The sequence below is a fragment of the Dipodomys ordii genome, unplaced genomic scaffold (genome assembly GCF_000151885.1).
Source record: "Dipodomys ordii isolate 6190 unplaced genomic scaffold, Dord_2.0 Scaffold204, whole genome shotgun sequence".
NCBI lineage: Eukaryota > Metazoa > Chordata > Mammalia > Rodentia > Heteromyidae > Dipodomys > Dipodomys ordii.
In genome coordinates, this window is record NW_012267420.1 from 2,509,221 (window position 1) to 2,522,531 (window position 13,311).

Consider the following 13,311-nt stretch of genomic DNA (forward strand, 5'->3'; position numbering starts at 1 on the left):
TGAGCCACAGTGCCACTTCCAGCTTTTTCTGCTTATGTGGTGCTGAGGAATTGAACCCAGGGCCTCAGGCATGCAAGGCAAGCACTCTACCATGGAGCCACCTTCCCAGCCCCTAAATATTTTTTCTTTTGGTTTTCAGTATGTATTTACTTTAGCCTGTGTAAGTTTTTCTATTTCCCCAGCTTTTAATGATTGTTTTATTTCTGCCTTTCAAAATCCTAGACCTTACTTATGTATTGGTTCAGTTTTGCTTATAAAACTAGAAGACCTTTTAAAAAATTATTATTTTTACTATTAAATTTTTATACAAAGGGATGTAATTCCGTAAGTTAAGATATGAGTACAATGCTTCTTAATCAGTGTCAGTGCTCTCTTTATTCTAGAAGACCTCTTAAGTTCTGGCTGGTCTACAAATCGTTGTAGGTCTCAGAATGTTTATGATCAAGTTTAGTTTTGAGAACACAATAGTTCAAACATCATCCTATTATTTTTCCTAATCCTATTTATTTTTTTCCATTCAAACTATAGCACATTGATGTTATCCTTAGCATATTGATTATTTAATTAATTCTCTAAAAATACTAGCTCTACTAAGAATGTAGTATTGATTAGGGTTCAGCAAACTTTTCCTGTAAAATGCCAAATAGTAAATATTTTAGACTTGTGGTGCTATGTACCCCTTCTATTGTGTGTGGGTATGTGTGTTTGTGTGTGTGCATGCCTGTGTACAAAAGGAATAAACATTGCTGGCTTGAGGCTGCTATATTTAGAATTGCTCCCTTTCAAGTTGGCTTTTGGCTGACATCTGGAAACCTACAATCTTATTAGTTCCTCCATTGATAATGATACTTAAGGTATTTGTGCACTGATCATTGTGCTTGAATTGTTTATGCAAACAATGCGATTCACTCTGACCACTTCCTTCTCTCTTCTTTGTAGTTTAGAATTTGAAAATATACTAGGCAGAGAGTCCTCCTTGCTTAGCCCCCTGTAAAGAACTTGGATGCTTCGACTTGGAATAAAGTTTTTTAGTAGGCAACATCTCACATGTGATATCACAGCTTATTGCTGGAAGAATTAATCAGGACAAGGCTAGTAAAAGCTTGTTCTTAGCTTGTGATGATTTTATTCTGTATACTTTTTCCCTTTGGTTTTATTTTGCATCCTTTTATTGAAATAGGGTGTAGCATGAGTACAACTCTGTGTTGAATCTTGTGAATCTTCCTAATAAATTGCTGAATCTCAGCATACTTTGAGGACCCCTGACACATTTAAAAAATGTGAAATCTATTCTTAGCTTGTGAACCTTATGAAATCATATCATAAGTGCTAAAATTTGGTGGCCCTCCTTTTGTAAAGAATATTCATTTTGAATACTGGTTTGTTCTTTTTGCCTATTTTTATTCTAATTCTTTCTATTTATTTTCCTAACTATGAACTCCTTGAGAAAAGACTGTCTATGTAAGTCTCTTATAGTTTGTGTTTGTGTTGTGTCATTTTAGGAAACAAAGGCATATCATGGGTACTTACTAGAGGACTGACTTTCATCTAAAGAACTGTTATTGTATAGGATATTGATGCACTTTTTAGAAGTAGAAAGGCTTCTGATAAGTTTACAGATTATTATCTATAGTTTAGCATTTTATATTAACATTGACTATATATTTTGGCCTACCAAATATACCAGGTTATCTCAAAACTGAGTTTGAAGGGTTTATTCTACTGTAATAGCATAGGCCCGTATTTATCTTTAAATACCATCTATCCTTTTTCTATAATCTTAGTTTAAATTAGGTGACATTAATGATAATGGGGCAGGGGTTTTATTGTTATATTTCTTCACATGTTTATAATGTATTCTAATCAGTCTCATTCCTCTATCACTCTCCTTCCCCAAACAATTTTTCTATTTTCATAGTTGCAAACTATCCATTTGGACCTTGATGAAGCTTCTTTAGTAAGGTTTGGTAAACTATAGCCACAGGCCAAATCTGGTCTGCCATCTGGTTTGTGTACTTGTGAGTCAAGAATAATTTCTGTGTTTTTAAATTGTTGAAAAAAATCAGTCATTTCATGACATGTGAAAGATGCACAAATATTAAATTTCACTGTCATAAAGTTTTACTAGTAAAACTTTTTAATAGCCATAGTCATTTACTTGCTACTTAGTATTAAATCAGCAGACTTGAGCATTTGTGGTGAAGTGGTTTGGCCATAAAGTCTAAAATATTGACTGTTTTGTCTTTGACAGAAAATGTTTGCTGACTTCTTTTCTATAAAACCATATGAAAGTTAGCTGGGCTAATAGGTTAGGTTGAAGTTTAGTACACATAATTAAAGTCATCTCAGAGTCACGGTGAGATTTGTCCATCTTTCTATTATGTTTATGTTAAGCGGTTGATCCAAAGCAGATTCAAATGTGTATCTTCACCTACTAGCTATTATATTATTTGCTCTGCTGTCTTTTATTGTACTCTGTCTAATTCGTTCTGGAGTCATCTGTCTTCCATTGTAGCTTTCTGCCAATTTAGGTTTTCATAGAAACTGTGATATAATCATCCATGTAGATAGAATACAACTAAACTTTCTAGATTGTAAGTATATGTGAGAAATAATTATTTTTTTCCATTTTTTCTTTGTAAAGATTCACTATCTCTCACAGATCTGTTGGTTCTCTTTACCCAACTAATTTATTATTCACCGAGTTGTTCAAAAATGACATCAGCTGCACACTCAGGTAATTCTGCTTTTATTTTAAATAGAGAAAGAGAAATCATCTAAAATACTTAAGTATGTTATTTTCTAGGTGTTTTGAATGTCTGACATAGTTTGATAAATAGGTTTTATTAAGATACAGAATTATTGGTAAGAAATTACATTGGTTCTGAGGTAAGTCATTTAAGTTTAATTTTGTTCATTAATGTTTTAAGATATTTCTAATCTAATATTTTTATTTTGAATCAGTCTTGCCGAGAATTTTAATGTTATTCCTTATTAAAATCAAGAGAGTCTCAAGAAATAACAAGAAAAATTTGAATGATAGATACTAGAGTGTTCTCTTTTAATATTTCTGTCCTTTATACTTGCTAGGATTTAAAAAAAAATCAGCTTGCTTGTTTCAACTCACATTCAAAACCTCAATCATTTTCAGAGTCTTCTTTTATTGAGAGGTACAGAAAATAAAGGAACCTTTATCTTTTTTGTTCTTTTCAGTCTTATGCATGTTGACTAGAATATAAACATTTTTAATTACTGATATGTAAAAGGTGACTTCTTTTTCCTTTGAATACCAGTACATTTTAAAAGTAAAACACTTAATGTGAGATCACGTCAATAAAGTAGATCATATTGTCTAAAACACTTAATGTGAGATCATGTCAATAAAGTAGATCATATTGTCTAAAACACTTAATGTGAGATCACGTCAATAAACAGATCATATTGTCTAAAATTTGGTAAGTGCCTTGGAAGTACTGGTACAAGTCCTGAGGAAAACTTGTGATTCAAGGAAAAATCTGGAGCCAGGCACCCATAACTCATGCCTGTAATCCTAGCCAGAAGGCTGAGATGTGGATCATGTTTTGAAGCATCCCAGGTAGGAAAGTCCATAGGACTCTTATCTCCAATAAACTACTCACAGAATTCTGGAAATGGTGTTGTGGCTCAAGTAGTACAGCACTAGCCTTGAACACAAAGAGGCTCAGAGACAGTGCCCAGGCCCAGAGTTCAAGCCCCAGAGACTGATCACAAACAAGGCCATACTAAAACTACCAACACAACTATGTTTATCGCAGCATTATTCACCATAGCTAAGTTATGGAACTAACCCAGATGTCCCTCAGTAGATGAATGGATTAAGAAAATGTAGTATACATACACAATGGAATTCTATGCTTCCATCAAAAAGAATGACATCACCCCATTTGTTAGGAAATGGAAAAACTTGGAAAAAATTGTATTAAGTGAAGTAAGCCAGGCCCAAAGAAATATAGGTCCCGTGGTTTCCCTTATTTGCAATAATTAGTATATGTCTAGGATAATCTTCTCAGATGAGCAGAAAAGCTCATATACGATGATACTAAGGAAAATGAACCCCAAGATATGGACACAGAGGTTTTTTCTTCGTTGCTGTTGTTTTTAATGTACTATGTGATTTTTTTTGTTCTTTTGTATGTTCTTCCCCCTATGGTATATTCCCTGTTGTCACTGTATTTGATTCCAGTGTCCTACATCTTATATATACATTTATCTAATTTGGGGAGGGGAAGGGGAACAACAAAATGCTGAAACAAGACACAGAATGACCCATTGCAACCATGATACTCACAAAACACTACGTGGGAAACGAACTTTACTACTTCTGTGTGGGGGAAGGGATGGGATAGTAGGAGAAAAACAAAGGAGGGGGTAACAATGTTCAACAAGAAATGTACTTATTACCTTACTCATGTAACTGTAACCCTTTGCACAGCATTTTTACAATAAAATAAAATTTAAAGAAAGAAAGAAAAGAAAAGTAAAAATCTGTTTTGGGCTGCATATGAGTGCTACAATAGATGTCCAGTTAGTAGGATTCATATATGCAGCCCATTGATCTTAATGGTGATTCTCAGGCTCTGTCTGCCTTAAACCATTCACATGTGTTTCTAGCTTCAATTCCCATCTACATCCATCTGTAGCAGCCCACTTTGATAAAATCCCTTGTTAACATTTTGGTAATTATCTACTGGACTGTTTGTGTCTTACTTGCTTCTTTGACTAGAGTATTTAGTACAGTGTATGTGGCAGGTTGTCAGTTATAGGCGGTTGGAAGAATTAGTGAATAGCTAAATGCTTACTCATTGATAGTATCACTTGTTTCAAGTTTCTCATCTGGATTGGTTGGAAAAAAAAAGATTGAATCCCTTTCCGTTTTCTTCTTCTCAGGTTGACCCTGAAATCTAACTCCAACACCACCACAAAAGAGAAAAAAAAGTTCAGATTTATTTCAGTGACTATTTTTATGAAATCAAAGATAAGCTAATTGAGATGTTAAGTTTCAGGACATAATTTTGTGGTGTGTTGTTATATGATTTTGAATTATTAGATTATCTTGGATGTTGAATTTTTAGAACATACTAACAAACACATAATTAAAAACAATAGGAATAAGTAGTATTTATATATTTATTTACCAGTCCTGGGGATTGAACTCAGGGCCTGGGCACTGTCCCTGAGCTTCTTTTGCTCAAGGCTAGCACTCTACCACTTGAGCCACAGTGCCACTTCTGGCTTTTTCAATTTATATGATACTGAGGAATCAAACTCAGGGCTTCATGTATGCTAGGCAAGCACTCTACCACTAAGTTATATTCCCAACCCCATAATACTATCATTTTTAATTTTTAAAATAATTCTCTTTGTCAGAAAGGTATTCCCCTGCAAGCATGGTGACTGAAGTTCTACAGATACTCTGTGACCAAAAAGAATGTGCAGTTGAATGCTTGTATAACACCACGGTGATAGACACACTTCTCCAGCCTATCCACAACTTGATGAAGGGAATTGAGGTTAGTATTGTTTACTCAGGAATCCAGTATTTTCACTGGATAATTGTGACTATTGGGTAGCATTCTACTTTTGACATATTTGAAATATTTAAGCACATATTTTCAAATATGAATGCATTGTTTGCTGATACACATTTTTACTTGTTAAATCATAGTTTATGCGATTAGTTTACTTATTAATTATGACAAGGTAGGAGGCTATCTATAGCACATCTTAATTATTTTCTAATCTGACATGGACCTCTTGATGCAAAGGACTTAGAAAAATTGCACTAGAAAACCATTTGTCTTAGAAATGTAATAAATCTTGTGAATATCTTTCTTTTTGATGACAATTTTATAGGCTGTGGAAATACGATTATTTTCCTAAAGTGTTATCTCAGAAAGAAAACTTGTGTATAATCCCATTTTTGACACATATGCATGTCTGTTACAGTTAATGTAGTGTTAATCCCTTACTTTATGTAGATTAATCACTACTGAGGCTAAAAAAAATGACTTGCTCAAGGCTGGACATTTAACATTAACTGCATCAAAAGGCTGAGAGGTTGTGCCCTTTTGTATCTGTTTTGTGGAGTCTTCAGTGTTCATGTCCCTTATTTGCCCATACCTTGGTGGACTGTCACACACTTTCTCCCTTGACAACTAAGGTATTTTACTCTATGTCCCCATTGTGTTTATTTTTGCACTTGTACTTATATTGCAGTACTTATATTCTTAAGGCCATGACTAGTCCTATGACCACAGTAGACCTTTGCTATCCAGTTTAAGACTCAGAATATCACCTCCTGAGCCACTTCTAACTATATCATTGTTCTGTGCTGGAGCCTCTTGAATAGGAGAACGAGACTTGGAGGTCAATAGTATTTAAAATGAGGATCACAAAGTTCTAAAACTAGTGTAAGTTTCTATATGTTAGAGACTATATAGTATTTTCATGTATGTGTATATGTATAAATATCTATTTATATGGAAACACATAAAAGGAAATACCTAGGTAGACAAGTTTTTATATGAGGGGTATTTTATATGAAAATATGCAACTGCTAAATATAATTTGGTAGCTAATTCTACATATTAGAAGGAGAATATACCTGACATCCTTTGTTAAGTTACTCTGTCAGATTTATGAATATATTTGTTGCAATGTATATATATATATATATATATACTTTAAATTTTATTATAGAGCAATGATGTAGGTAGATATGACATCTGTATTAAGAACTAGCACACTCTGAAAGAACAGGCATTAGTGTAAATGGGCTCCAGTGTTGTCATTCTTCAGCTTATGATATTTATTTTGTGCTGTTTTGCTATATGATAGCAAGGACATTTTACTATTTCTTTTTATAGTGAAGAAATAAGTTGGTGTGGTCTATTTTCTCACTGATAGAGAGTTTTGGCTAGTAGACAAATTGGTGGTATTCAGGTGCTCAGTGGGTGAGGAGTCCTGGACAGAAGGAAAATACATGGAGCTACTACATTTGCTAACCAGAATTGTATATACAGCAATGTATTAGAAGAGCCATTTTCAAGAACTAGTGTAGATGAAAACCTGAATTTTTTGCCTCATCAGCTGTGCTGGTAAAATAATATATCTAATGACACATTGAATTCCATCATATTATTTCACAGCCAAGCAAATCATTAAAGTGAATTTTTTGGGGGGTTGTTTTGGTTGTGGTAATGTAACTTTTATTGGACTACATACTACCTTGATATGTTATAAAATCACATGATTTTTCTTGTTATCTTTTTAATGCATAGGCTGCTCCAAATTGCTCTGAAGCAGCTTTAATTCACATTGCTGATATCTTGGCAAGAGTTGCTTCTGCAGAAGAAGGACTTATTTTACTTCTTTATGGAGAAAATGTGCACTCTTCTAAAGAAGAAAGGTATTTACCTACATTGTAAATCTGGATACCCATATCAGATATAGTTAGGTTCCCTGATCAGCCACAAATAACATGCTAAATGATTTTTAATATAATATTTTGAAATAAGACTAAGATGGTTAACTCCATATGGGATGCCTTCCACTATCTGCCTTTTTTTTTGGTCTTCTCCTTGAGACGCTGTCTTGAAAACTTCCAAAGCTGCACATTATTGATTTAAAGCAAACCAAAAAAAAAAAAAAAGGTACTCAAAGAAAAGCTAGCTATTTTAACTGTTTTCACTTCTTCCTTCTCTGCCATAACTCCTTCCTTAGCCAGTGGTAACGAATGGTAACCTTTTGGTGTCCAAAGTTCTAGACTTTTTAAATGTGTACACATATATGCACATTTTTACCTACTCTATCTAAAATGGTAGAATTTTAGATATATTCTGTAATTTGGGTGTTTATGTTATCATTGACATTCTTCTAGGTGAGTACAGAATGGAGCATTATTTCAAATAATTGTATTATCCTGTTTGTCTTATTTTACCATAACTTTCACAAATATTTTCCTTGGTAATGGGTATCAAATTTTATGTAGAATTTTGCCTCTGAAAATAACTTTTTTTAAAATTTTATTTGTGAAGATACTGTACAGAGGGGTTACAATTACATGGGCAGGATAATGCGTACATTTCTTACCAAGCATTCCAGCCTCCTCCTTTTGTTTACCCTTCACATCCCTTCCCAGCCTCCCCCCCCCCCCCCCCACCCAACCTCTCCCTCCCCCCTTCCCCCCCCCCCGCACCGACGTTGTAAAGCTCGTTTTGGACATGACAACTTGTACTTCTCATTGTTGCAACAGGTCCACCTGTATCTTTAAACAACTGGTTTTTCCCCATCTCCTCCTCAAGTTATACTGACATCAAATATAGTGAAAGCAGGGGTTATACTGTGGGGGAGGGACATACAAAGCAACAAAGAGATAATCTTATAAATGCATTAGAAACACATGCATGAAAAAAAAACCATTAAAATACATATCTAAGGGTTCATTTTCCTGACATCACATTATCTGACCTTTTCCGCTTGACTCATAGATACACTAGATATTGCAAATAAGAAACCATGGGACCTATGTTTCTTTGGGCCTGGCTTACTTCACTTAATATAATTTTTTCCAAGTTTTTCCATTTCCTAACAAATGGGGCAATGTCATTATTTCTGAAAATAACTTTATAGCAAATGTTCATTTTCTTTTTTAGCCTGTTGAAGTGATAGATTACTTTAAGTTTTTGAATGTTAAAGTAGACTTACCTGCTTATGATAAATCCTATTTGGTAGTGATGAATAATTCCTGGTACACATTGTTTGGAGTTCTTGAAGATTTCTGACACATGGATGAATGATAGCTGTCTCTACTTTCATTGTCACGTTTTGATATTGTACGTTAGGAACCACTAATTCTTTTTCTGTTCTCTGGAAGGGACTGTAAAGAACTGATTAAGTTTTTTCCTTGTATCTTTTAAAGCTGACTGATGAACAAATGTGAGCCTTGTGCCTTTATTTTTATTAAGGATTCAGTTTGCTTAAAAGATACAGGCTTATTCAGAATGCTTCTTTCCTCTGGTGTGAGTTTTAGCAGATTGTGTTTGGTGAGGAAGTAGATCAGTTATAAACACCTCCAATTTGTGGGTACACAGTTGTTTAAAATATCGCACACTATTTTTTGTCTGTAGGATCAGTAGTGATGGCCCTCTTTTATTTTGATATGAATAGTTTCTTATATTGACCAGGGGCTTATCAACTTTACATTCCTTTCAAAAAGTGAATCTTTGGGTCATTAATATTCTCTTGAGCTCTCTACTAGAACAGGGCTACTCAGGAAGTATATCTCCAACCTTACTTAGCACACAAACGCCATTACAGCCTTTGCCAAAGGGGCCTAGATATACTTTTTAAAGGTGTCAGCAGACTTTGACTTAATATAGGTGATGCTGTTTTTGCAGGAATGGAGATTCCAAGAGTTGAGTCAAGATGAGGGCTTCTATCCAGATTTCCAAAGGAGGCCTGGGAGGCCACACAATGTCCTATGAGAGAGTGATGTGTGAAGCTGTGAGAGTGAAGCCTAAACTGCATTGGAAACACCAGGAGATTAGCAATGTCAGGACTGCAGAATGTCTGCTGAGGAAAGCCACAGGCAACAAGTGGAGCCAGCCCAAGAGAGAAGCCAGTGTGCAAAATGTAAAGGAAATAGAGACAGGGCTGCCTAAGCTCTTTGGAGCTCAGATTATGACAGCATATTCTCCCAATTCTAGAAATGGAGCTACAGTATGTAATGTGTTCTCTGTTGTGTTTGGGTCCTGCTTTAGACACATTCCTCCACTCATTCTTTTTGGCATGACAGTGTTTACTACTCTCAGTGTATTTTTGGAAGTATGTATAATTTAAAAAGGCTCAGAGCTATGAGTTTTCCTTGAGTCTCAGGAGAGAGATTTTGAATTTGGGCTTTCAAACATTGGTGGAACTGTTATAACTATAGGGCTCACAGAAATGGACTGAATATATTTTATATTATAAGATGGGCATATGCTTTTTCAGTCAGGGGAAAATGTTCTCATTTGGCTATGATGTGTTCCTCTGAAAATACTCATCTGTTCAGGAGTTGGTCCTCATCTGGTGTTGCTATTTGGGAGGTTCTGGAAATATCATGTTCTGGCACCTGAGAGAGGAAGTAGTTCAGTGAGATAAGTTCCTGACACTTTGTGTCTGTCTGTCTGCCTGTCTGTCACTGCCATGTACTCTGTAATGATATTCTATTCAAACCCTAAGATCAAATGACTGCTGACCAAACACTCTGAAATTATGAGTCAAAATCAATCCCTCTTTCTCAGGTGTTTTGGCCACAGTATGAAAGGGTTCTAACTCATTGTACAAAGCTACCGTTGAATTGATGCCACATGTGAATAGACATAATAAAAGAGAAAATGACAGGCCAATTTGTTTGATGAATAGACCAAAAAATCCTCAATAACATTCTTGGATACTGAATTCAATAACATATTAAAAATATCATATACTATAATGAGGTGGCTTAATTCTAGGCATGTAATAATGATTCAACATATAGAAATCAATTAGTGTAATACAGCACATAATAGAATCAAAGCCAAAAAACCCCCCACATGATCATCTAAATAGATGTAGAAAAATTTTCTGACAAAATTTTAACATTCATTCATGATAAAGTTCTGAAGAAGCTGGGACATACCTTAACATAATAAAGGCTATCTATGCATTATATTGTATGGGGGAAAACCTGGGAACATTTTCTCTAAAATTAGGATTGAGAGAAGGCTGTCCAACAGTTCTCTACTCCTAATAAACATAGTATTGAATTCTTAATCAGAAACAAAGACCAGAAAAAGAAATAAAAATAGGAAAGGAGGTTAAATTATTCCTCTTCAAATATGGTATGTATACTTGAAGACCCTTCTCCATTAAACTCTTAGAAGAAATCACAGAAGGTAGAAATATTCCTGATGTTTTTGGATGAGAGGCACAACCTTATGAAAATGTACATATTACCAAAAGTGATCTACAGCTACAGTGAAACCCCCATTAACATTTTAGTGACATTCTTCATAGAAATAGGAAGAATAATTCTCAAAGAACACAAAAGACCCCAAATATCCAAAACAAAGGAGTAATGCTGGAGGTTTCACAATGCCTGATTTCAAATTACATTACAGAGTCATGGTAATAAAACAGCAGTGTACTGGCACAAAGTAGACATGTCTACCCAATGAAATAGAAGACCCAGAAATAAGACCCGCATGGTTATAGCCATCTATTTCTGGACAAGACCTCCAAAACAGTGGAGAAAAGGTGGTTTTGTGCAAATGGTACTGGGAAAATTGGATGTCCACATTTAGAAGACTGAACCTAGATCCTTATCTCTCACATGAAGACATGAAAATTTGAAATGACTACAGGAAACCACTTCAGACAGACAAACATTTCTGAATTCGATTCTAATAACTCAGGAAATACAATCAAGAATTGACAAAAGCTTTCAGGACAGCCTGGGAACCAAATGCCAGGGTAAAGAGACGGCCTACTGAATGGGAGAAGCATTTTCCCTGGTATTCATCCAAAAGCCTTGAATATACAAAGGCTTCCAAACATGAGACACTAAAGGTGCAAATAATCTAATTAATAAATGTACAAATGAAATGAATAGACAATTCCCAGGAAAACTACAAATGGCAATAAATATAAGAAAAAAATGCTTAACATTGTTATCCAAAAAAGAAATGCAGCTCAAAACTACCTTGATGGACTGAAGGTGTGGCATAGGTGGCAGAGCACTAGCTGTGAACAGACTATGTTGAGATTCCATTTGACACTAGTTGGAATGGCTGTTTTGGGGCAAATAATCAAGAAATGATAGCAAATAGGGAAATACACTGTTGTGAATGTAAATTAGTCTGGTTATTGAAATCAGTATAGGGATTTCTCAAAAAAAAAAAAGAAGTATAACTACCCTATAATCCTGCTATACTTGTTCTGGGCATAATTCCAGAAAGAATTAAAGTCTTTAGATAATAGAGATACCAACACCCCCTGCTTATTGAAATAATGCTGACAATAGCCAAGCTATGGAATTAGCTTAGATGCCTATCAACAGATAAATGGTTAAAAAACGCACTCTGTGTGTGTGGGGGGCGGGGTATGCATCTATAGAGAAGAATAGAGTCATGTTTTCAGGAAAATGGGTGGATCTGGAGGTTGTCATGTTAAGTCAAATAATCTAAACTCAGACAAATATCCCATGTTTTCTATTGATATGTAGATTCTAGATTTTAAAAATATTTGAAATAAAAGAACTATTTTGCAATAGAAAGAGACTAGAAGAAAGGGGAACAGATATAAGTGGTGATATTTCAAAGGTGAACATGATCAAAGTACATTATACATATGAAATACAATAAACCCTTTTATTTTGTATTATATATTAATATAAAAGGGGAATGTTTTTTTTTTCCTGAACCTTCCTTGTGCAGTTAAAAGTATATGTTCTGGTTATTCTATTAGCAAGAGACCGAAATAATCTCAAATATCTGGTAGTAAGCCTGATTCATTAAATTATATTCACACAATTGAACATTGAGCATCTTGCTGTAAAAAAGAAATTAGCTATGTTTTATTTATTTATTTATTTTTGTTGGTCATGGGGCTTGAACTCTGGGCTTGGGCACTGTCGCTGCACTCTTCAGCTCAAGGCAAGTGCTCTACCGCTTGAGCCACAGTGCCACTTTGGTTTTCTAGTGGTTTATTGGAGATAGGAGTCTCACGGACTTTTCTCTCTGGGCTGGCTTTGAACCATGATCCTCAGATCTCAGCCTCCTGAGTAGCTAGAATTACAAGCGTGAGCCACCGGTGCCCGGCAAGAATTAGCTATATTTTTATGAAATGCTGTACTCTTATCTCCAGTATATAGTAAGTAAAAAGAGAAAGCTGAGAAAAATGCTTCTATAGAATGCTAGTATGTTTATATTCTTTGAGGAAATTATGACTGGATAATCTGTAAACATGAAAATAATTTTAGGGGAAAGAAAAGAAAAATGGAGTCTGGTGTCGGTGACTCACACCAGTAATCCTAGTTACTGAGGAGGCTGAGATCTGAGGATGTCATGGTTCAAAGCCAGCTCAGGCAGGAGAGTCTGGGAGACTCTTATCACCACAAACCACTCAGAAAACCAGAAGTGCTGCTCTGGTTCTAGTGGTGAAGTGCTTGCCTTGAGCTGAAGAGCTGAGGGACAGCTTATGCCCAGGCCCAGAGTTCAAGCCCCACAACTGACCAAAAAAAAAAAAAAAAAA

The 13,311-nt window shown here is 35.1% G+C and overlaps 1 protein-coding gene across 1 annotated transcript in view; it reads left to right on the forward strand.

The window, feature by feature from the left end:
- Tbc1d32 (TBC1 domain family, member 32) overlaps positions 1–13,311 on the forward strand; it is a 135,629-nt gene that overhangs the window by 37,536 nt on the left and 84,782 nt on the right. Inside the window, exons 13-15 of the mRNA XM_013035123.1 lie at positions 2,645–2,737; positions 5,407–5,549; positions 7,320–7,447. Coding sequence (XP_012890577.1) covers positions 2,645–2,737; positions 5,407–5,549; positions 7,320–7,447 — 364 coding nt within the window. The remainder of the gene's footprint in view (positions 1–2,644; positions 2,738–5,406; positions 5,550–7,319; positions 7,448–13,311) is intronic.